Source organism: Oncorhynchus masou, chromosome 18 (genome assembly GCF_036934945.1).
Source record: "Oncorhynchus masou masou isolate Uvic2021 chromosome 18, UVic_Omas_1.1, whole genome shotgun sequence".
Taxonomy (NCBI): Eukaryota; Metazoa; Chordata; class Actinopteri; order Salmoniformes; family Salmonidae; genus Oncorhynchus; species Oncorhynchus masou.
In genome coordinates, this window is record NC_088229.1 from 45,157,198 (window position 1) to 45,183,590 (window position 26,393).

The following is a 26,393-nucleotide window of genomic DNA, read 5'->3' on the forward strand; positions in this document are numbered from 1 at the left end:
CAACAGATCACTGCTGACTTGGGACCTGTAGAGTTCTACAGATAAACATCTTATCGTGGGGGCTTAGGGGACCCAGTGACATTTCACATTCTCCTCAGAGTCAATCCCAAGCGACTCCTTAAAATGGTTATTACCAGAATGCATCACTGTCAAGCAATTCTCATAAGATGTTGTTGACAAAAGTTAGGAGTGATTTGATGCGGGTTTCATAATTGGCATTCATGGGAGTTAGGACAGCACTAAGGGATTAATAATTGTGAGTTGAGAAAAGTCAAGACTATCTGAAGCACAAAACTTCTAAATCTATTGACCAGTTCTGTACTGCTAAATGTAGTGATTTATCAAATCAGTACCATACCCATGGTGTAACTGTGTAGGAATACAATTTCTACAGATGCGTTTACTCTATATTTAAACATTATAATTATAAAGCAGGAGATGGGGTTGCGTAAACACCAACTTAGAGAATAAGACCAGCTGTTGTAAACCAGGTTATGACAAATACATAGGACTTTGGATTGTGTCATCTGGAATGGAGGGCAAAGTCATTAAGATGACAAAAAGCATCACATTGGCCCACCCGAATCAAGTTGATTACAAAATGTTAACGTAAAGTAGTCTCAAAACAATTAATATCTTGCTTGTAAAAAATAAATATGTAGGCATCTTTTTTTAATTTAACACGTTAACTGACAAAAACGTACATGGCAAATGAACATTTCTAAAGCACAACTGAATGACTAAATGTCCAATAGAAATGCCCTAATGGGATGACAGGATATGGCAAACTGCAATTCGAGTCACAAGTTAATTTGGTTGGGCTGTCCAAAAATGGGTTGTTCTTCTGGGGTCAGTTTCAACAGAAATATACACAGACTTCCCACTAAAACAACTCTGTACCCTATGTGCCCCTCCCCCCACCAAAACCCCAAAAGGTAGTATTTTCACAATGCAGGTTGAAACAACATAATTTGCTCAAATGCAGCTACAGAAATGTGTCACTACAGAAGAACTCAAGCTTAGCCTCTAATAGCTGTCAGACTGAACAAAAAAACATTGCGTGATGAAGATAGGGTGGATTGGTACAGTAATTTGCTACTGTGTTCAATAAGATCCCAAAATATTGGCAAAAATGTACATTCCTGAAGCCAACAGGCATTGTGACATCTACCCCATGCATGGCAGAATCATTGCTGCACAGGCATCAATAACTGGGCTGCAGTTACAGAATCAGGAAAAAGGTTATGGTAGGTCGGAAAAGGTACGTATGCTGCAGTGATCATATTACCTACAGAGAGAGAAAAAAAACATTCCATCAATACTTGTCAAATACATATGCATTAGTCATGTACTAAATGTAGAAAACTGAGAGTTCAAAAGAACACAATCTAGCTACAGATTACAAAATCAGCAGCACAAATTCCCTAAACATGGTAATATTTCATTTTGGTTAATTCCCACCATCCCTAGCCAAACATAACTGATTTAAATACAAGGTATAAATATAAAATAATGACCATACATAATCCATTGGTACAAGGATACACACCAGCAAACCACCGCCCATGTAGCGCATTCACTGCAGCCATTGCTGTTGGGATAGTCGGGCATTTCATGTACACATTGCCCTAAAAAGGAAAGGAAGAAGGTAAGGGTAAACTATCAATCTGCAACAGACCATTTGATGGGTAAAAAAGTAGAAACATACATTTCTACATTAAACCATAATAGAAAATTAAAGAAATGGTAACTGCATTTATCATTAATTTGCAAAGTGCGCAATTTGCTGGACCACCTTAAACCTATCCACTTCTATAAAGTTGTCATGAAGTTGCCCTGTTGTAGGTTTATGACCGCCATAAATACATTTCTCCCTTCTCTCCACCCTACAGAATGGACTCTTGGAAAGCCCGTTGTTAACATTAAAAAGGTTGGGGAAAGGTACAACATTTCTGTAATCCATCCAGTTGAAAGTGTCCGTTGGTACTTAAAGAATATGTCGTCAGATCAGTTGGTGTATGAGACATTATATCTGATGATCGGACGACAAATTCTATCTTGGAAAGGCTACACATTATAGTTATCAGATTCACAAGGAATTGTTGTGCAATTTAAAATGTTTAAAATTACGTTTCATATTTAGATTCTAAATAATAGAATTGTTTTCATAAAGTAAACTATACTCACTCAGTGACCACGCCCAAGTGAACAGACATTGGTTGAGAACTATGAAACACACCCCCGTCTCTCCCCCAATACAAAAGCCCATTGATGGAAGTCAACTTAGGTTCTTCGATGACGTGAGGACTGGTGTCCATACGTTTAAAACGGCTAATTTCAACGTGGAGGTGACGATCATCACGCTGGAAGGAGGAATTTCTACTAGACAAACCAGAATTCAGCACGAGCTGATTATGGCAAAATTAACTTTGAACTCATTCACTAAAGAAATTATACATCCTAAAAGTTGAGTTATCAGCTGCAGCTGTAACCGTACGTGGCCTAGGAAGGGACAGAATCTCCTAATAAGAACAACAGGGTACAACATATCCGACCTACACCCAGAAATATTCTTCAAAGGACAAGGGCGATCTCTGCTGGGCAAACCAGTCTTCCATCTATCGAAGCACAGCTCAGTGTAAATATATATCTTGCATTTTCCTTATCCGAATGGGCAGTTATTAGAATTCATAAGATTCTGTATTTATGGCAGCATAGCTTCTCAAGGACCCAATACTTTTGTTCCTCAGTCTTCCCACTCTTTCATTTAAACCCAACCCCCTTTCTTTGTTTAATCAGCTGTCATATCGGTTTAGTCCGCTAGGGACTTTCTTTTATGACATGTAATCGATGTATGCTCCATCCTGTGTATATGTAATTCTGTGTGATCATTTACAGTGGGGCAAAAAGTATTTAGTCAGCCACCAATTGTGCAAGTTCTCCCACTTGAAAAGATGAGGCCTGTAATTTTCATCATAGGTACACATTGTAGGATTTTTAATGAATTTATTTGCAAATTATGGTGAAAAATAAGTATTTGGTCACCTACAAACAAGCAATATTTCAAATTAAATAATTTTTGTAGGCGAAATAGCTCCGTTTGTTTTTCACGTTTGGCTGAGAAATCGACCGGAAAGTCACTACAACGGCGAAATATATTCAAAATGAACACCATAATATCGACAGAAACATGGCAAACGTTGTTTATAACCAATCCTCAGGGTGTTTTTCAAATATCTATTCGATAATATATGAACCGGGACTGGTGGATTCTTAGTAGGAGAGAGAAACAACGGCCGCATTTGTCCTTTACGCACAAAACACAGAGACTTCAGCTGACCGTTGACATTCAGGCTCATTTTTCAAAATAAAAGCCTGAAACTATGTATTGTGACACTAGACACATTAGGGAAGCCATAGAAAAAGTAATCTGGTTGACATCTCATTCACTGCTCTATTAAGGACACATAGGAACGCAGAGCTTTCTAAACAAGAGTCCCTTCCTGATTGGATTTTTCTCAGGCTTTCGCCTGCAATATCAGTTCTGTCATACACAGACAATATTTTTTACAGTTTTGGAAACTTTAGAGTGTTTTCTATCCTAAGCTGTCAATTATATGCATTTTCTAGCATCTTGTCCTGACAAAATAGCTATTAACTTTGGGAAAGTTATTTTTCCAAAAATGAAAATAGTGCCCCCTAGATTCAAGAGGTAACCTCTTGAGGTTAGGGGGCAGCATTCTGAAATTTGGATGAAAAGCATGCCCAAATTAAACGGCCTGCTACTCGGACCCAGAAGATATGATATGCATAACTGGTAGATTTGGATAGAAAACACTAAAGTTTCCAAAACTGTTAAAATAGTGTCTGTGAATATAACAGAACTGATTTAGCAGGCGAAAACCTGAGAAAAATCTATTCAGGTTGTTTTTTTTTGTTGTAGTTTCTATTCAATGCCATTACAGTATCCATTGACTTAGGACTCCATTTGCAGTTCCTATGCCTTCCACTAGATGTCAACCGTCTTTAGAAATTGTTTCAGGCTTGTATTCTTATAAATGAGGGAGTAAGACCAGTCTGAACGAGTGGACCCTAACGTGACGCAGAGTTTCAGGCGCATTTCTTGTTTACCTTTTATATTGATGACGTTATTGTCCGGTTGAAATATTATAGATAATTTAGGCTAAAAAACAACCTGAGGATTGAATATAAACATCGTTTGACATGTTTCTATGAACTTTATGGATACAATTTGAATTTTTTGTTTGTTTTGACTGAGTTTGAGCCTGTGGATTACTGAAGAAAACGTGCTAACAAAACGTAGGTATTTGGATATAAAGAGACTTCAAACAAAAGGAACATTTGAGTAAATTAATGTCTTCTGATTGCCACCATATGAAGATCATCAAAGTTAAGGGATTAATTTTCTCTCTATTTCTGAGTTTTGTAACACTTCTGCTTGGCCGGTTACTTTTTGTAATAATTTGTCAACTGGGCTATGTTCTGGGCAAGGTATGCTTTCGCCGAAAAGCATTTTATAAATATGACACTGCGGTTGGTTTAACAAGAAGTTCATCTTTAAACCTATGTAAAATATGTTTTGTCTTCTGAATTTTTTATAATGAGCTTTTCTGTAATTGAATTTGTCGCTCTGCAACCTCACTGGATGTTGGCCAGATGGGACGCTAGCGTCCCACATACCCTAGAGAGGTTAACGAGTTAATTGTTGCATGGTTTAATTCAATTATGTAATCAATCAAACATTAGGTAATCGATTTGACAAAGTAGCCTATCATAATTTAATCAGTCAGAGACACAACAAAGTGCATTTCAAAAGTGGATTACCTGAGGGGAGTTCTTGTCAAGGTATATGTGGACAATTCCACCGTGTTTGTTGCACTCCTCAATGACGTCATCTTGAATCTCGACATCCCAGCCAGGTTCCTTTTCCCTGGAAAAGAGGCAGGTAATTTCAAGCCATTCATCACAAACGCATCTGACCTAACCCAGCTTCAGGACATTAACATTAAAGTAAATACTTTTGGGCTCCCAGAAACATGCCATATTAATTACTTTACAATCATTCAGTATTTTCCCATTTCTATCCTAATCTTATATTTGGGAATGCATTTATGAATTCAGTTCAGTGAATTAAATTGAAGATCTAAAACAATGCTTCCTTTCATCATGAACTGATAAGGTTAAAAGTCGTGTCTCACAACTGAGGGTTGAACATGTTGGACAGCTGTAGGCAGTGCGTAGCCAGTGGCTGCGTTGAGAGGGTCATGGCCTGGTTCATGCTTGGAGCCAGATTCAGTGAAAGGGTGGCAGGAGCTGTAAAAGGGGATGACAGTATCATTAACAGAGGTCCTTCTTACCAGAGCTGCTGTCAAGTGCAGATTAATGCCCGTCTGTTGAATTGAACATCAGTTCCTGGACTGACTGGAATTTCAATGGCATTAATTGACCCCACCGAGAACATCAGATTGACAATAATTTCCATTCCCTCCCAATGAATACATCTCAAAGTACAGGACCAGTTTTTCACATGTAGTTTCAATGCACATCTGGAAACCAGAGAAGATGAAAACAGACAGCTTGAGAATTTTATCATTTGGCTTAAACAAAAAGAAAATGTGGTTATGCATGACAGCAATGATTTCAAACCAATACAAGAAAAAAGGACCATTGGAGAGCTCTCTCCAGTTTGAAACATGAGAACTTGAAACAAAATGATTTATTTTAGATGAGCATTAAATAATGTGCAGATTTGAGAAGCTGTACACTTTCTTTCACATTCACCGTCAGGGGGGGGGGGGGGTGTTCAGGCTGGCTTGTATGTCTAAAAGATTAGAAGAAGAGAAATTAAGTACGCACTTCAGTTAGAAAAGGTTGTGAGGATGGAACAAAGCACAATGGATGAAGACCATTGACTTACTACACTGCAGTGCACATTAAGCCTATGTGCTAGAGGGGGACAACCATAGCATTAGGCACACAATATGAGAGAAGCAATGGTTATCTGCATGCTAGTTCAATATCAGCATTCACATCTAACATGGTACTGTGATATTGTAGTGTGTTACATAAGTTTGAAGAGTCCCTTCACTTAGCAAGACAAACTGCTGGCTTTGGCAAGTCAAAACAACACACGGGTTGACTTGAATGATGTTAACTCATTTCTCGGTTTCGTACAAGTTTCCCATGATATTCAATGTGCTTTTTTCAAGCAGCGCCAGTGAGTGAAAAAACAGCTTTCTCAGAGGCCGACTCATCAGAGACTGGCAGGATGTTGAAGTGATTAACATACCTCATAATGAGTGTTGGTGGCAATGCCAGATTGGCCTTTAGTGTTTACATGTAGATCTATTGGATACATGTGGAAGAGATCATTAAAAGGAGAAATGATAGTGAGAAAAGACAAGTCTTAAGGCAGTTCATTTGAGATCATATATTGGTGGTCATGGATGCAGATAATGTTAACACACTTAATCTCCAGATAATGTTAGCCCTCTTTACACTGTTTTCTGACACGTCAAAAACCAAATTAAGGGAGGAGCAAAAAGGTAACTGGAAATTATCCTGCCAAAGCAGGTGTGACAGCTTTCCGTTGATACCTACCTTTAGAATGAGATTCATGATCAATAGCCAAAGCAAATTTAGTGGTGAATTTCACATTTGCATGAGGCATCAAAAAGCTCAAACTTCAAATGCCTCCCCTTTGAGGAGTCTGCAGTGCTCTTAGATGAGGCCAGTGAGTAGTTCATTCCACATGGATAATGAGCCTACCTGTACCAGCTGCCATGTTGACGAAGTGGATTGGAGTCGAGTGGATGGAACCACTCATCTGTAGAGCCTGCTGTGCAGCCGGGGGGATCTGAAGACCAGTACCTGCGGGAAACAAACTATTCATTAGCATCAAGTCTGTTCAAAGCTATTCAAAACAACTTGAGCACACACTGGAGCGATTATAGAAGTCAACTGGAGTAACACCTTGGTTGACCAAATCAGTTTTAGATTTCAGCACAAAAGTAGACATATCGAATACTAAGCTCAACTTTCACTTACTGCTGACAAACCTAAATGGCAATTTTGAGCACCAAAAAACCCAAACTACATCCACTCAAAAACAGCAGTTAATATCGCACCCTCTGCCAGCCGGGCCATGAGCTGCAGGCGCCCGGTGGTGCCCAGGTCAATGCCTGTCCTCTCCAGCTCGTCGTTGTCCAGGAAGGAGCTGGCGGTGGAGGGGTCGGTGCGTTCCGTCACGTGACCAACTTTCATGGGTCGCCCGGCCAGCTCAAAGCCATTCAGCTGCTCCAGGGCCTTCTTAGCGCACTCTGCATCTGCAAACTACAATAATACAGCATGAATCAGCTAACTAAAATGGCACACACCCTAATCTATTGCAAGTCTAAAATCAGGAACTTACTGAGATGAAACCATATCCTTTGGATCGTCCAGTTTCACTGTCATTCATCAGTTGTATGCTCTCAATCTGTTAAGGAAAACAGTTAGATACAAGAGTTAGTGTAAAAGGAGGTTAAAATGTAATTGATAAGTAATGGTGTTTCCTCCTTACTCTTCCGAAAGGCTCGAAGACACCTCGCAGCATGTCCTCTGTGATGTTGAAGTGTAGAGAGCCCACATACAGCCGCATAGGGCCAGCATTACCCTTCTGAAGGTTGTTGGCCATTGCTGCAGCTCTGTTCTTCTCAGCCTGCACACACACAAAAAATGGTGAGTCTATGCCATCTGCCAAGTAAGCGGTGAAAGGTGACATCACATATAATAATTCCATCAATGCTAAATATTATAGTTAACCTCTGCACGGAACCCGCAAGTGGGCTGAAATTCCACAACATACGGTGATCGCTACATAAAGTCATATTAAACATTCATGAAAATACAAGTATCTCACATGTATCGAAAGCCTAGATTCTTGCTAATCCAACTGTGTTGTCAGATTTAAAAAAGGATTTACTGCGAAAGAATACGATGCGATTATCTGAGCATAGAGCCCCATAAAAATAAAAGATTTTTTAACCAGCACAGGCGTAACATAATCACAAACAGCATTAAAATAAATCGCTTCCCTTTGACGATCTTCGTCTGTTTGCAATTCCAATGCTCATTGTTACACAATGAATGATCTTTTGTTTGATAAAAATCGGTTTTTATGGCCTAACACAAAACATTTTGTGAACCGCTTGTGTCGTGAATTCCGTCTCATTCCATTTTCGACGACACATTCCAGGTAAATAACCCACACAGAACGTGACATTTCCAGTCATGTTTGGTTTCACTGCGATCAACTGGTTTGTTTGTAACACAATCAAACCTGATGGGCCATTTTGCGGGACGTATTGACTGAAAGAAACCGATTTGAAGACAACAAGTCATGACATTGTGCACCAATGATTTTCCCGCTGTTTCGTTGATTGACTGTCTTTTAACCCAATGACCACTGATCGTCTTGAAATCTAGCTGGGTAGATAGCCAATGAGCTGAGCTAAACGGCAATACGCCATGTTTATGTGTTGCAAGACCAACCCATGTAGTAAGCTCCAGCGTAAAGAGAGTCATGTGCCATTGCATTTTCATACTGGAAGGAGAAACACATTACGCATTGCATTGTTTGGCGAACGCGCAGATTCAGCTGTTTATATATCAATCATTATGGCGACTAAGTCAGGCAAAGCTAAATCTAAGTCTAGATATACAGATGTACACACAATTTTAGAATAAATTGATTGGGAAGGTGAGACAGATTGTTGTAGGCCGATTAATTTAGCGATTGTGGAGGAATATTTTTGAACGGGAGAGGACATCGTTTTGGACTGGTAAGTTCTTATCATGCTAATGCCCTTGTTTGAAATTAATAATATAAAATATTAATTGTGATTTTTAAATTTTAGAAGCAATATATAAACATGTATTGTGAGATGCATGTGTCTGCCGCCCCACCCCAACCCACATGGACTACCTGGCATGATGACTCCTTGCTGTCTCCAGTCCACCTGGCCTTGCCGCTGTTCTAGTTTCATCTGTTCTGCCTTGGGCTATGGAACCCTAAACTGCTGTCCTTTTGCACCCTCTACAACCACTGATCTCCACCCGGCACAGCCAGAAGAGGACTGGCCACCCCTCGTAGCCTGGTTCTTCGAGGTTTCTTCCTAGGTTTTTGCCTTTCTAGGGAGTTTTTCCTAGCCACCGTGCTTCTACACCGGCATTGCTTGCTGTTTGGGGTTTTAGGCTGGGGCTATATAAATTGATTTGATAGAGGACTGAGGGTCTTCCAAATATTGAAAGTGTGTAAATTAAATAGTTACCCATGTTATTTTGTAAATATATATATATATATTTTTCCACCATATATTTTTTTAATCAATAATTATTATTTTTTCATTTATTTTTCTCAATTCTTTGGGGGGGAGGGGGGGGGGGGTGTTAGAATACCATTTTGGTATTTTGTATATAGTTATTTGTTTCAAAATGTATACCTTCACCAATTTGGCCACTTGGGTACATTTGGGCTACTTGTGTGGGACACCTGGGTGACTTCATGATAAATGTAGCACACTCATTTTGGAAGTTATCACTCTGAAACTTTGCACAAGTACTGTTGCCCTCTTATATTTTCCACTGAAATTGTCCCCATCATCCTGTCTGAATGTTTGTTATATCTTGTTCATTTTAAAGTAAAAAAATGTATGGTTTTCTTCATTGTTTTATCTAAACCAGATCTATTGTGTTATATTCTCCTACATTCAATTTACATGTACACAAACTTCAGAGTGTTTTCTTTCAAATGGTACCAAGAATATGCATATCCTTGGTTCTGTGCCTGAGCTACAGGCTGTTAGATTTGGGTATGTCTTCAGGCGGAAATTGCACAAAGTAGGGGGGAACCTATAAGAGGTTAAATCCACTACCTGAGGGGCCTGTACGATGATGGGCACTCCTAGAAGTCTCTGACCAGTTAAGCCAATAGCCAGCGGGACTGAATTCACATCCAGAAACTCAATGTAGGCAATGCCCTTTGACCTCCTGGAGTTTCTGTCAGAGATCATCCTCACGTCTCTCACCTACAGGGGATACAATAGTAATAGTGTGTCAAGAGTGAGCACCTTCCTAATGACCATTAGCTAAATTCTGTCAAAATAAAGTCTGTTGAATTATTTCATACGGCAAAGATAATGCAATCTACTTTTAAGTTTGTGAACTGTAAACTGCGAATACTGACTTTCCCCACGGCTGAGAAGAAGTCCTCTAGGTCTCGTGGTTTGATTCTGGCTGCCAGCTGCATACAAAATACAGTGTGGGCATCCCTCTCCTCTGGGGTCAGGTTGTCAATTGGTTTCCTTGAAAAAAAGCACAGAGTTTAACACATATCATTTTCATGGATGGTGAGCAAAAAAAATAAAAAATGAAAACATGAGAGCGCTTATAAATCAAAGTTTATTGGTCACATACACAGATTTGCAAAAGTTATCCTAGGTGCAGCAAAATACTTATGTCCAGCTCAAACAATGCAGCAATACAACACACAAGTAGAAATAACAACGAGCAGTATCTGAACGATCAATGTCCACAATATAAATATGTATATACAGCATATGAATAGAAAAGGTGATTACAGCAGTAGTTATATAGGATAAGCCATGACTAGAATACTATACACACACATAGTCGTGGCCAAAAGTTGAGAATTACACAAATATACATTTTCACAACGTCTGCTGCCTCAGTTTGTTGATGCCAATTTGCATATTCTCCAGAATGTTATGAAGAGTGATTAGATTAATTGCAATTAACTGCAAAGTCCCTCTTTGCCATGTAAATGAACTGAATCCCCCCCCAAAAACTCCATTGCATTTCAGCCCTACCACAAAAGGACCAGCTGACATCATGTCAGGTGATTCTCTCGTTAACACAGGTGTGAGTGTTGGCGAGGACAAGGCTGGAGATCACTCTGTCATGCTTATTGAGTTCAAATAACAGACTGGAAGCTTCAAAAGGAGGGCGGTGCTTGGAATCATTGTTCTTCCTCTGTAAACCATGGTTACCTGCAAGGAAACACGTGCCATCATCATTGCTTTGCACAAAAAGGACTTCACAGGCAAGGATATTGCTAGTAAGATTGCACCTAAATCAACAATTTATTTATCGGATCATCAAGAACTTCAAGGAGATTGTTTCAATTGTTGTGAAGGCGGCTTCAGGGCGTCTAAGAAAGTCCAGCAAGCGCCAGGACCGTCTCCTAAAGTTGATTCAGCTGCAGGATTGGGGCACCACCAGAACAGAGCTTGCTCAGGAATGGCAGCAGGCAGGTGTGAGTGCATCTGCACGCACAGTGAGGTGAAGACTTTTGGGAGGATGGCCTGGTGTCAAGAAGGGGAGCAAAGAAGCCACTTCTCTGCAGGAAAAACATCAGGGACAGACTGATATTCTGCAAAAGATACAGGGTTTGGACTGCTGAGGACTGGGGTAAAGTCATTTTCTCTGATGAATCCCCTTTCCGATTGTTTGGGGCATCCGGAAAAAAGCTTATTCGGAGAAGACAAGGTGAGCGCTAGCATCAGACCTGTGTCATGCCAACGGTAAAGCAGACCATTCATGTGTGGGGTTGCTCCTCAGCCAAGGGAGTGGGCTCACTCACAATTTTGCCTAAGAACACAGAACATGAATAAAGAATGATACCAACACATTATCGGAGAGCAACTTCTCCCAACCATCCAGGAACAGTTTGGTGACAAACAATGCCTTTTCCAGCATGATGGATCGCCTTGCCATAAGGCAAAAGTGATAACTAAGTGGTTTGGGGAACAAAACGTTGATATTTTGGGTCCATGGCCAGGAAACTCCCCAGACCTTAATCCCATTGAGAACTTGTGGTCAATCCTCAAGAGGCGGGTGGACAAACAAAACCCCACAAATTCTGACAACCTCCAAGCATTGATTATGCAAGAATGGGCTGCAATCAGTCAGGATGTGGTCCAGAAGTTAATTGACAGCATTCCAGGGCATATTGTAGAAGTCTTGAAAAAGGGTCAACACTAAATATTGACTCTTTGCATCAACTTCATGTAATTGTCAATAAAAGCCTTTGACACTTGTAATTATACTTCAGTATCACATAGTAACATCTGACAAAAATATCTAGACACTGAGGCAGCAGACTTTGTGCAAATTAATATATTTGTGTCATTCCAAACTTTTGGCCACGACTGTGTGTGGTATGTATGCATGCATGTACACATACACCACGCCGGGTGGTGCCAGAACAACAACCTATCCATCAACGTAACCAAGAATAAGGAGATGATTGTGGACCACAGGAAAAGGAGGACCGAGCACGCCCCCATTCTCATCGACGGGGCTGTAGTGGAGCTTCAAGTTCCTAGTTGTCCACATAAACAACAAACTAGAATGGTCCAAACACACCAAGACAGTCGTGAAGAGGGCACGACAAAGCCTATTCCCCCTCAGGAAACGAAAAAGATTTGGCATGGGTCCTGAGATCCTCAAAAGGTTCTACAGCTGCAACATCAAGAGCATGACTGGTTGCATCTCTGCCTGGTACGGCAATTGCTCGGCCTCTGACCACAAGGCACTACAAAGGGTAGTGCGTACTGCCCAGTACATCACTGGGGCTAAGCTGCCTGCCACCCAGGACCTCTATACCAGGCGGTGTCAGAGAAAGACCATTTTTAGGGCCTAAGACCCCAGCCACCCCAGTCATAGACTGTTCTTTACTACCACATGGCAAGCGGTACCAGAGTCCCAAGTCTTGGACAAAAAGGCTTCAACAGTTTTTACCCCCAAGCCATAAGACTCCTTAACAGGTAATCAAGTGGCTACCCGGTCAATTTGCATTGTGAACCCCCCCAAAACCACTCTCTGTTCATCATATATGCATTGTCATTTTACCTATACATTCATGTACATACTACCTAAATTGGGCCGACCAACCAGTGCTCCCACACATTGGCTAACCGGGCTATCTGCATTGTGTCCCACCCTCCACCCCCTCTTTTACACTACTGCTACTCTCTGTTCATCATATATGCATAGTCACTTTAACCATATCTACATACTACCTCAATCAGCCTGACTAACCGGTGTCTGTATGTAGCATCACTACTGTATACAGCCTGTCTTTTTATTTCTTTACCTACCCATTGATCACCTAATACCTTTTTTTGCACTATCAGTTAGAGCCTGTAAGTAAGCATTTCATTTTAAGGTCTACACCTGTTGTATTCGGCGCACGTGACAAATTAACTTTGATTTCACACACACACACGGTAAGAGCGTTGGGCCAGTAACCGAAAGGTTGATAGATCAAATCCCTGAGCTGACAAGGTACAAATCTGTCGTTCTGCCCCTGAACAGGCAGTTGACCCACGGTTCCTAGGCCGTCATTGAAAATAAGAATTTGTTCTTAACCGACTTGCTTAGTTAAATAAAGGTAAAAAAAAAAAAAAAAAAAAAAAAAAAAAAAAAACAGAGTTCCTAGGCCGTCATTGTAAAAAGTTTCACTTCTTAGGGCTCCAATCCCGTTAACGGGATCGATATGACAACAGCCAGTAAAAGTGCAGGGCGCCAAATTCAAAACAGAAATCTCAATTAAAATTCCTCAAACATAAATCCCATCACTGTCTGATTTCAAATAGGCTTTACAGCGAAAGCACCACAAACGATTATGTTAGGTCACCACCAACTCACAGAAGTCACAAAAAGCAGAAAGAGAGAAAATTAATCACTAACCTTTGATGATCTTCATCAGATGATACGCATAGGACTTCATGTTGCACAATACATGTATGTTTTGTTTGATAAAGTTAATATTTATATTTAAAAAAATCTGAGTTCACACTGGCGCGTTACGTTCAGTAGTTCTAAAACATGCAGTGATATTGCAGAGAGCCACATCAATTTACAGAAATACTCATAATAAACATTGACAAAGATACCACTATTATACATGGAACTTTAGATAAACTTCTCCTTAATGCAACCGCTTTGTCAGATTTCAGAAAAACTTTACGGAGAAAGCAAACCATGCAATAATCTGAGAACAGCCTTTAGACAACAAAGCAGCCAAAAAGATACCCGCCATATTGGGTAGTCAACATTACTCAGAAATAGCATTTTAAATATTTACTTACCTTTGATGATCATCAGAATGCACTCCCAGGAATCCCAGGTCCACCATAAATGTTTGATTTGCTCGATAATGTCAATCAGTTATGTCCAAATATCTTCTTCTGTTTGGGCGTTTGGTAAACAAATCCAAATCGGATGAAAAGTTCAAAAAGTTCCGTTACAGCCCGTAGAAACATGCCAAACTAAGTATGGAATCAATCTTTAGGATGTTTTTAACATAAAACTTCATTCATGTTCCAACCGGACAATTCCTTTGTCTGTACAAATGAAGTGGAACGTAGCTACCTTTCACGTGAGCGCGCCAGACCGAGGCTGTGGCACTCTGGCAGACCACTCACTCAAAGAGCCCTCTCATGAGCCCCTCCTTTAGAGTAGAATCCTCAAAACAGGTTCTAAATACTGTTGACATCTAGTGGAAGCCTTGGGAAGTGAAACAACTAATATCACCCTGTATCTTCATTGGGGGCTGAATTGAAAATCTACAAACCTCAGATTTCCCACTTCCTGGTTGGATTTTTTTTCTTCGGGTTCTTGCCTGCCATACGAGTTCTGTTATACTCACAGACATTATTCAAATGGTTTTTACAATTTCAGAGTGTTTTCTATCCAAATTTACTAATTATATGCATATTCTAGGTTTTACGGCTGAGTAGCAGGCAGCTTAATTTGGGCACGTCCAAGCTACCCAATACTGCCCCCTACCCCAAAGAAGTTAATGAAGGTTAAATAATTAAAAATATATATATTTTAAGTGGGTTAAAACAGTATGTAAGCATTGTTAAAAAGTGACCCGTGTTCAATGACTATGTACATAGGGCAGCAGTCTAAGGTTCAGGGCAGGGTACCAGCTGGCTAGCGAAGGCTGTTTATCAGTCTCTCAGTCCCAGCTTTGATGCACCTGTAGTGTCTCCACCTTCTTAATGATCATTCTTGCCTTCCTGTGACACCGGATGATGTAGATGTCCTGGAGGACAGGCAGTGTGCCCCCCATAATGCACTGGCTGACCGCGCCACCCTATGGTTGCGGCCGGTGAAGTTGCCATACCAGTCGTTGAAACAGCCCGACAGAATGCTCTTGATGGTGCATCTGTTGAAGTTTGTGAGGGTCTTGGGGGCAAAGCCAAATTTCTTCAGCCTCCAGAGGTTGAAGCGGCACTGTTGCACCTTCTTCACCCCGCTGTCGGTGTGCAGGAACCATTTTAGATCCTCTGTGATGTGCATGCTAAGGAACTTGAAGCTTTTGACCCACCCCACTGTGGCTTCTAAGATAATCCGGCTGTGTATCTCACCTTACTGGACTCTTGTCTTTCTTGAAGGGGCTACAACTTCTGGAGCGTTTCCAACTGAAAAAAGGATCAATCACAACGTTTAGTTCTTACTCAGACTTTACATACATACTTTATTGACAAGACATCCAACAGGGAAACAGTAACACAACACATCAAAGAATTATATATATTAAAAAAAACAAAAAACTTTGTTGTCATGTGGTGGACCAACCTTCCCTCCCGAAACTCCACAAAATTTCAGCTCCAAACTAGGGTGTAAAACAAGGTTCAGCTCAGTATGTACGCCTACAATGCCAAACTGTATAGGTTTTTAATACATAAGTATTATTCTATTCAACTTACTTTCCTTCCCTCATTTGGGCCTACTTTTTGTACTCTACTTCACTTGAAACACATCAGCCCGGTCACAAACAGGGAGGGGATTGACCTGAGGACACAAAACCAGGGCTATGGCTTCAAGTTCAGATGACAACAGTAGTAGGCTTGATTACCAACGATGACGAGATAGCCTACAGGGAGGAGGGAAGGGCTCGGAGTGTGGTGCCTGGAAAACAACATCAACAAAACAAAATGATCACAGACTTCAGGAAACAGCAGAGGGTGCACCCCCCTATCTACATTGACGGGACCGCAGTGGAGACGCTGGAAAACTTCAAGTTCCTTGGCGTACACATCACTGAAACTGAAATGGACCATCCACACAGACAGTATGGTGAAGAAGGCACAACAGAGTCTCTTCAACCTCAGGAGGCTAAAGAAATTTGGCTTGTCACCTAAAACCCTCAAGCTTTTACAGATGCACAATTGAAAACATCCTGTCGGGCTGTATCACTGCCTGCTACGGCAACTGAACCGCCCACAACTGCAAGGATCTCCAGAGGGTAGCGCAGTCTGCCCAAATCACTACAGGGGGACAGCACCCAATGTCACAGGAAGGCCAAAAAGATCATCAAGGACAACAACCACCCGAGCCACTGCCTGTTCACCCTGCTATCATCCAGAAGCCGAGGTCAGTACAGGTGCATCAAAGCTGGGACCGAGAGACTGAAAAACAGATTCTATCTCAAGGCCATCAGACTGTTAAACAGCCACCACTAACACATTCGAGGCTGCTGCCTATAGACATATACTAGAAATCACTGGCCACTTTAAGGAATGGAACACTGGTCACTTTAATAATGTTCACATATCTTGCATTATTCAGCTCATATGTACAGTGGGGCAAAAAAGTATTTAGTCAGCCACCAATTGTGCAAGTTCTCCCACTTAAAAAGATGAGAGAGGCCTGTAATTTTCATCATAGGTACACTTCCAACTATGACAGACAAAACGAGGGAAAAAAATCCAGAAAATCACATTGTAGGATTTTTTATGAATTTATTTGCAAATTATAGTGGAAAATAAGTATTTGGTCACCTACAAACAAGCAAGATTTCTGGCTCTCACAGACCTGTAACTTCTTCTTAAGAGGCTCCTCTGTCCTCCACTCGTTACCTGTATTAATGGCACCTGTTTGAACTTATTATCAGTATAAAAGACACCTGTCCACAACCTCAAACAGTCGCACTCCAAACTCCACTATGGCCAAGACCAAAGAGCTGTCAGAGGACACGAGAAACAAAATTGTACACCTGTACCAGGCTGGGAAGACTGAATCTGCAATAGGTAAACAGCTTGGTTTGAAGAAATCAACTGTGGGAGCAATTATTAGGAAATGGAAGACATACAAGACCACTGATAATCTCCCTCGATCTGGGGCTCCACGCAAGATCTCACCCCATTCACAAGAATGGTGAGCAAAAGTGACCTAGTGAATGACCTGCAGAGAGCTGGGACCAAAGAAACAAAGTCTACCATCAGCAAGGGCATTGAAGATGAAACATGGCTGGGTCTTTCAGCAAGAAAATGATCCCAAACACACTGCCCGGGCAATGAAGGAGTGGCTTCGTAAGAAGCATTTCAAGGTTCTGGAATGGCCTAGCCAGTCTCCAGATCTCAACCCATAGAACATCTTTGGAGGGAGTTGAAAGTCTGTGTTGCCCAGCAACAGCCCCAAACATCACTGCTCTAGAGGAGATCTGCATGGAGGAATGGGACAAAATACCAGCAACAGTGTGTGAAAACCTTGTGAAGACTTACAGAAAACGTTTGACCTCTGTCATTGCCAACAAAGGGTATATAACAAAGTTGAGAAACTTTTGTTATTGACCAAATACTTATTTTCCACCATAATTTGCAAATACATTCATTACAAATCATACAATGTGATTTTATGGATTTTTTTTTTCTCATTTTGTCTGTCATAGTTGAAGTGCACCAATTATGAAAATTACAGGCCTCTCATCTTTTTAAGTGGGAGAACTTGCACAATTGGTGGCTGACTAAATACTTTTTTGCCCCACTGTATATACCTTATTCTATACCATCTTTACCAGAAACAAGGCTCTCACCGTTGCTGCTTGTTATAGACCCCCTTCAGCCCCCAGCTGTGCACTGGACACCATATGTGAATTGATCGCACCCCCCCATCTATCTTCAGAGTTCGTACTGTTAGGTGACCTAAACTGGGACATGCTTTAACACCCCGGCCGTCCTACATACTAGGCTAGATGCCTAGTATCTAGGTACAACCCTAAATCCATAACCATGGGCACCCATCCTGACCAACTTGCCCTCTAAATACACATCTGCTGTCTTAACTTCTTGAAACTCCCCATCCCGGATCCGGGTTTGTGACTAAAGCCTCAGGCTCATTAGCATAACGCAACGTTAACGATTTCTGAAAATCGCAAATAAAATGAAAATAATGCATCTGCTCTCAAGCTTAGCCTTTTCTTAACAACACTGTCATCTCAGATTTTCAAAATATGCTTTTGAACCATAGAAATTGACTAATTTGTGTAAGAGTATGCAAAGCTAGCATAGCATTTTGAGTAGCATTTAGCACGCAACATTTTCACAAAAACCAGATAACCAAATAAATAAAATCATTTACCTTTGAAGAGCTTCTGATGTTTTCAATGAGGAGACTCTCAGTTACATACCAAATGCGCAGTTTTTCCTGAAAGCGTCTGTGTGTAGGAGAAATCGTTCCGTTTTCTACATTGCGTCTGGCTACCGAAACGAACCGAAAATTCAGTCACCTACAACGTAAAACTTTTTCCGGATTAACTACATAATATCGACCGAAACATGGCAAACGTTGTTTGGAATCAATCCTCAAGGTGTTTTTTCACATATCTCTTCATTGATATGCAGTTCGTGGAAGCTTGCTTTCCTCTCTGTATCGCATGGAAAAATACTGGCAGGTGACTTTTGCGCACCAATTTCAGCGCAGGACACCGGGCGGACACCTGGTAAATGTGGTCTCTTATGGTCAATCTTCCAATGATCTGCCTACAAATACGTCACAATGCTGCAGACACCTTGGGGAAACGACAGAAAGGACAGGCTCATTCCTCTCGCATTCACAGCCATATAAGGAGACAATGGAAAACAGAGCCTCAAAAATCCTTGTCATTTCCTGGATGCCATCTCATCTTGGTTTTGCCTGAAGCTCACGTTCTAGGGCACGCACAGAGAATATCTTGGTATTTCTGGACACGTCACAGTGTTTTCTTTCGAATGGTATCAATTATATGCATAGTCGAGCATCTTTTTGTGACAAAATATCTTGTTTAAAACGGGAACGTTTTTCATCCAAAAATGAAATAGCGCCCCCATAGATGTAAGAGGTTAAACGAGGATCTCAGCGATCACTGCCTCATTGCCTGCGTGTGTAATGGGGCCGCGGTCAAACGTACACCGTCATCACGGTCAAACACTTCAGATAGCAGGCCTTTGTAATCGACCTGGCCTGGGTCCCCTAGAAGGATATTGACCTCATCCCGTCAGTAGAAGATGCCAGTACTCTTCAAAAGTGCTTTCCTCACCATCTTAAATAAACATACCAAAATAAACAAAATTGAACTAAGAACAGATATAGCCCTTGGTTCATCCCAGACCTGACTGCCCTTGACCAGCACAAAAACATCCTGTGACATTCTACATTAGCATTGAATAGCTCCCGCGATATGCAACTTTTCAGGGAAGTCAGAACCCAATATACTCAGTCAATTAAGAAAGCTAAGGCTAGCTTTTTCAAACATAAATTTGCTTCCTGGGACACTAAAGTCCATGGAGAATAAGAACACCTCCTCCCAGCTGCCCACTGCACTGAGGCTAGGAAACTGTCACCACTGATAAATCCACTATAATTGAGAACTTCAATAAGCATCTTTCTACAGCTGGCCATGCTTTTCACCTGGCTACCCCTACCCCGTCCAACATCTCAGCACCCCCTGCAGCAACTTGCCCAAGACACACCCCCCCCACTTCTCCTTTACCCAAATCCAGACAGCTGATGTTCTGAAAGAGCTGCCAAATCTGGATCCCTACAAATCAGCTGGCCAAGACAATCTGGACCCGCTCTAAAATTACCCACCTAAATAATTGCAACCCCTATTACTAGCCTATTCAACCTCTTTCGTATCGTCTGAGATCCCCAAAGATTGGAAAACTGCCGCGGTCAATCCCCCTCTTCAAAGGGGAGACACTCTAGACCCAAACTGTTATAGACCTATATCCATCCTGCCCTGCCTTTCTAAAATCTTCGATAGCCAAGTTAACAAAAATATCACCGACCATTTAAAATCTCACCATACCTTCTCCAATATGCAATCTGGTTTCCGAGCTGGTCACGGGTGCACCTCAGCCACGCTCAGGGTCCTAAACGATATAACCGCAATCGATAAAAGACAGTACTGTGCAGCCGCCTTTTTCGACTTGGCCAAGGCTTTCGACTGTCAATCACTGCATTCTTTTCGACAGATTCAATAGCCTTCACTTCTCAAATGACTGCCTCGCCTGGTTCACCAACTACTTCTCAGATAGAGTTCAGTGTGTCAAATCGAAGGGCCTGTTGTCCGGACCTCTGGCAGTCTCTATGGGGTGCCACAGGGTTCAATTCTCGATGTCGCTCTCGTTGCTGGTGATTCTCTGATCCACCGCTACGCAGACGACACCACTCTGTATACATCTGGCCCTTCTTTGGACACTGTGCTAACAAACCTCCAAAACGAGCTTCGACGCCATACAACACTTCTTCCGCGGCCTCCAACTGCTCTTAAATGCTAGTAAAGCTAAGTTCATGCTCTTCAACCGATTGCTGCACACACCCTCCCGCCCTACTAGCATCACTAAGCTGTATTTGTCTGACCTAGAATATGTGGAAAACTTCAAATACCTAGGTGTCTGGTTAGACTAAACTCTCCTTCCAAACTCCCATTAAGCATCTCCAATCCAAAATTAAAGCTAAAAATGGCTTCCTATTTCGCAACAAAGCCTCCTTCACTCATGTTGCCAAACATACCACCCTTCCGATCCTTGACTTCGGCGATGTCATTTACAAAATAGCCCCCAACACTCTACTCAGCAAACTGGATGTAGTCTATCACAGTGCCATCCGGGGTCACCAAAGCCCCATACACTACCCACCACTGTGACCTGTATGCTCTCGCTGGCTGGCCCTCACTACATATTCAGCGCCGAACCCACCGGCTCCAGGTCATCTATAAAAGCCTTTGCTAGGTAAAGCCCCACCTTATCTCAGCTCAATGGTCACCATTGCAACACCCACCCGTAGAACGCGCTCCAGCAGGTATATTTCACTGGTCATCCCCAAAGCCAACACTGCCGTTGGCCACCTTTCCTTCCAGTTCTCTGCTGCCAATGACTGGAACGAATTGCAAAAAAATAAATAACTAAAAATCACTGAAGCTGGAGTCATATCTCGCTCTCTAACTTTAAACATCAGCTGTCAGAGCACTGTCCCTGTTCATGGCCAATCTGTAAATAGCACACCCAACTACCTCATCCCCACATTATTACTTACCCTCTTGCTCTTTTACATCCCAGTATCTCTACTTGCACATCATCATCTGCACATCTATCACTCCAGTGTTAATGCTAAATTGTAATTATTTCACCTCTATGGCCAATTTATTGCCTAACTCCATACTCTTCTACATTTGCACACAATGTATATAGATTTTCTGTTTTTTTTCTATTGTGTTATTGACTGTGTGTTTGTTTTAATTTTTTTATTTCACCTTTATTTAACCAGGTAGGCTAGTTGAGAACAAGTTCTCATTTACAACTGCGACCTGGCCAAGATAAAGCATAGCAGTGTGAACAGACAACACAGAGTTACACATGGAGTAAACAATTAAGTCAATAACACAGTAGAAAAAAAAAGAGTCTATATACATTGTGTGCATGAGGAGGTAGGCGAATAATTACAATTTTGCAGATTAACACTGGAGTGATAAATGATCAGATGGTCATGTACAGGTAGAGATACTGGTGTGCAAAAGAGCAGAAAAGTAAATAAATATAAACAGTATGGGGATGAGATAGGTAAATTGGGTGGGCTATTTACCGATAGACTATGTACAGCTGCAGTGATCGGTTAGCGATTGTTTATGGGTAACTTGTTTTTGTCACACTGCTCTGCTTTATCTTGGCCAGGTCGCAGTTGTAAATGAGAATTTGTTCTCAACTGGCCTACTAGGTTAAATAAAGGTGAAATAAAATTCTACTGTATCTTAGTCCGTTCCGCTCTGACATTGCTTGTCCATATGTATATAGTCTTAATTCATTTTGCTACACCCGCAATAACATCTGCTAATCACATATGTGACCAATACCATTTGATTAGAAAGGCAACAAACTACACCACTTTTAAATACAAAACCAGGTTTCATTTCATCATCAACACTAAGTTTATAGACAACAGCTTTCACAGTGGAAAACACAAATTATGTCCAAGGAGCAGACATAGCAGATTATTCCAACCCATTTTTGTCTGTAGACAACACAAGACACAAGGAAGCCCAAAAATTGTGACACAGGAAAAAAAGAAGAAGACATAAGCGTTTCCCAAACTCAATCCCCAGGAACCAAAGAGGTGACGTTTTGGTTTTTACCCTAAACAGCTGACTAAAATGATCCAAGCTTGATGATCAGTTGATTATTTGAATCAGCTGTGTAGTGCTTGGGCAAAAAATGAAATGTGCACAGTTTGGAAAAGCCTGCAATACGTACAAGGGGCCCCGGCATCCTCTGTAGCGTCCAGCATGTCCCCTGCTATGGGAACCACTGCGCCGGCGTTCTTTACTGTGGCTGAGTTTCTTCTCCGGACTCTTCTTCCCATCTTTGCTGTAACACTTGTCAGAGCTCGGGCTGTGACTACTCCTACGATGGCTCCTCTTTTTCCTGGAACACAGGATGACATTCAGGGTGCAGTCACACAACACAATTGGAAACGGATACTTCAGACATCTTGCCATCACTGATGCCGTTTCCAACCGGTTACATGATTGAAACATGACTTGTAGCAACTGACAAGATAAATCAAAACACATTGTATTTGTCATATGCGCCAAATACAACAGGTGAAATGCTTACTTACAAGCCCCTAACCAACAACGCAGTTAAGAAAAATAAACAAAAATAAATAAAAGTAACAAATAATTAAAGAGCATCAGTAATATAACAATAGCGAGGCTATATACACGTGTTACCGGTATGGAGTCAATGTGCTGGGGCAACAGTCAAGGTAATATGTACATGTATGTAGAGTTATTAAAATGACTATGCAGAGATAATAACAGAGTAACAGCAGCTGGGGGGGGGGAATCAATGCAAATAGTCTGGGTAGCCATTTGATTAGATGTTCAGAAGTCTTCTGGATTGGGGGTAAAAGCTGTTTAGAAGCCTCTGACCTAGACTTTAGCGCTCCCGTACCGCTTGCTGTGCGGTAGCAGAGAGAATAGTCTGTATGGAGATGGTTTAGCAAAGAGTTTAAAAATCAGTACTTACTTCTTACTACTGCGCTCTTCATTTCCATTAACACTAGAGGACTTTATTTCATCCTAAGCAGGGTTGATAGAAGAACATCATGAGGATGTAGAGGAAACATTGCAAGTCGTCAGGGGTGAGGGAGGGAACAAGAAAATACAGAACACAACCATTAGGTTAAAATACTGTTAACATTAATATGTAAGGGGGTCCTTCTACAGCCCCTGTAGAGTTCCATTCCAATTACTCCCCCTGCTGTTATAACTACATATCATACAGTACTCAATCCAACCAAAAGTCAAAGTATATCGGAAAAATATATACTATTTTGGCATGATACAGTAAGTTATGGGAACAGTTTGGTCATCTCAACCCCACCCCTCCTTTGTCGTACCACTATCTGTTCCTAAGCCCACTGAGACCATGCTTGGCCCACAGCCGCTAAAAGTGATCCTGTGGTTGATGTCAGTCCAGTGATCTTCACCCATTTTCCTTCTTGGACTGTAAGAGTTCGATGCCACCTCTGTCACATCTCGCCCTGAAGCAAACAGGGATTCACACTGCTTAGTAATATGGACTCCCAAGTAAAACTGAAGAAAAAAAATCTACTAGTTTAGCCTCATGTTAAATGTCCAATATTTTTTTTTGGGTGCCAGCTAAATGGAGATGTTTGTATTTGAATGGCTTGAATTTTATGAGGGAAAAAATACTCATACTGGTGAAATCATTAACTAAATGTATAATAGAAATGAAACCTTGAAATAAATCTTAAATAAATTGTAGTAAGAAAATAAACGTAAAATATTACTGGTGTTAAAAGGCATGCAAAGTCAAGATGCTGATTTACAAAATCAGAAACCATCACAATAGACTTGGGCAAGGAGACAGTATTCATATTTTAAAATAATCAATAGCTTGTTTTGTTGACCTTGGCAAAATCATGACTACTCATTTAAGCCTGATTTGTTAAGGGATATACTATAGAGAAGACTAATCCACTACAGCCAAATGTAAGGGTAAAATAAGTACTTATGCATGTAAGGCCTATTTTAGGTCAGACTTACTTGATTGACACTGATGCATAACAAAAGGTCAAGTATATAAATAGAATATGTGCCAGAACTACTGGTACCACAGTAATTATATTTATATGGGTCAATCCAACTGTAACATTAGGTGTAAACATTGTGAAAATGCCTTTAGCTACCATGTCAACAGAAAATGTGAATATTGTCTCCTTTGCATGTGGGGTAAAATGTGCTGATTATCATCCATTTGCATTCACCTTGTTGCAACCAAACAGGTGATAGATAGGATGTTCTAAGATGAAGCACTTTTTGTCCTAGGGGATCACAGTACATCAATACATTGCTAAATTACTACCTTACACTCTCCCCCCAACACACAGTTCTCACTCAAATCAAAAGGTGAGAGAAGAGATGAGATATCGTTTAGGCAAGTCTACAAAGAGAGAGAGATGGGCGTTTATTCAGACTTTTTGGATTATGTCAATGCATCACACACCTCATTCAAACGTTGAGGCACAAACAACCATTTAACCATAAATAATAGCAACATATCTCTGAGCAACAAGATGATACAAGACCAGCAAATAGTGAATGCGCAAAAAAACATAGCTACAAGCCTGGCAATTCTAGCTTCCCACCTTTTTGTATGGAGCCTCTAGCATAGCCTCAACATCAAAGTCGTCTGCCATGGTCTCCTGAAAGAGAAAACCCGATACAATCAAGTCAGAACATCAGTCATGAGACACATGATACATATTTCTGCTGTTATCTAGATAGCTAGATAATACAACTGGCACAGAAAATAGGGGTTAGCTGACAACGTCACGAAAACGATGTGCACACTTAATTGGGGCAGAAGTCCGTGTTGTTGTGATTCTGGATGGCCAGATAGCTAGCAACAATGACAAGAACCTGCCATGTGGGGAATCGTAGGTGACTCGTTTCAGCTTGTTCTTGATACCATGTCTTGTTTTGACTGGTGTCACGTCTATGTTAATATTGCTAAAATGCATTGGCTAGCTAACCAATCAACAATGTATGAGAGACAAGTGCTCATTGTGAAAATGTATTTACGTTTTCAATAAACATTGGAGACAAAATATTGTTTACATGTTGTCAATCTAGCCAAGCCAATAGCTTGCCTAGCTAGTTGGTCTAATTTGAATAATATACTAGTCATAATAGATTCAGACCCTGCTTGCTTACAGCTGCACTGAGTTGGACAGGTTTCCTGTTTAAATTAAGACACCACTGTGCCGGTGTTGTGCCGACGTTGTGACAACGTTAGCCAAAATATGTGAGGAAGATGTGCCTGTGACGATTTGTAATGGTAACGTTAGCTAACTTACCGCAGGGATTTGTCCCAACGCCTGCTTCTCCTGTGACCAGAAACAATTAAGTTAGCTAGCAAACTTATAAAACGAGCCAGTGAACTAACGTTAGCCAACTACGTCTTCAGGATAAAATTGGCCAAATATGACCACGGATTCGCCTGCTGCTGTTCTTCCCAACAACACACAACAGCTTAAAAAGTAATGCTCTCGTTCCACGCTACTGTACAGTAGCTAGCAAACGAAATTATTAACAGCATCCAGTAATTAATTCAGACTTATATTCGCTAGCTATAACTTGTTTTGCGTTTGAAGTTCATTAGCGTCTCTAAAATGGCGTTCTCTCGTTTTATCAACACGCGACTTGCTATGAGCCTGGTCCTATCGAGTGTTGCCAACGCCGTAATGAAAGCAGCTATTGCTGCTATCAGTAAGGAAAGCAGCTATTGGCTGTCTTAGAAGTTGCTAAATTACGTCATCACCTCATTTGCATAAGTGGCCTTGTGCATGTAATTGTGATGGAAGCTGTAGGAGAGAGGAACAACGTCGTGTGAGAGACAAAAAGTGAGTAAAAAAACACCCTAAATATGTTAGGAACTACAGATGAACTTTCTTCTGTCGTTTCTTGTTTTTTTTTATGTCTCAATTCCAACCCTCCTCCTTTATTCGGGCTT

General features: G+C 41.1%; 1 protein-coding gene across 4 annotated transcripts; it reads right to left on the minus strand.

Moving 5' to 3' along the window:
• Positions 1-655: 655 nt before the first annotated feature.
• Positions 656-26,108, minus strand: LOC135504690 (RNA-binding protein 39-like). 4 transcript variants are annotated; one of them, XM_064923479.1, is made up of 15 exons: positions 25,738-26,108; positions 25,027-25,083; positions 23,382-23,434; positions 22,605-22,775; positions 15,462-15,515; positions 10,247-10,364; positions 9,936-10,088; positions 7,583-7,720; positions 7,433-7,498; positions 7,149-7,353; positions 6,790-6,891; positions 5,220-5,334; positions 4,846-4,951; positions 1,550-1,628; positions 656-1,288 (listed from the first exon to the last, which is right to left on the minus strand). In XM_064923479.1, the coding sequence occupies exons 2-15, from the start codon at positions 25,075-25,077 to the stop codon at positions 1,188-1,190; spliced, it is 1,512 nt and encodes a 503-aa protein (XP_064779551.1). In that variant the 5' UTR covers positions 25,078-25,083; positions 25,738-26,108; the 3' UTR covers positions 656-1,187. The 4 variants fall into 4 exon arrangements, with proteins under 4 accessions (XP_064779551.1, XP_064779552.1, XP_064779553.1 ...); XM_064923480.1 differs by lacking the exon at positions 15,462-15,515; XM_064923481.1 differs by lacking the exons at positions 23,382-23,434; positions 25,027-25,083; positions 25,738-26,108 and adding exons at positions 15,673-15,709; positions 15,804-15,888 and having other exon boundaries at positions 14,175-15,515; positions 22,605-22,692.
• Between the last annotated feature and the right edge of the window lie 285 nt (positions 26,109-26,393).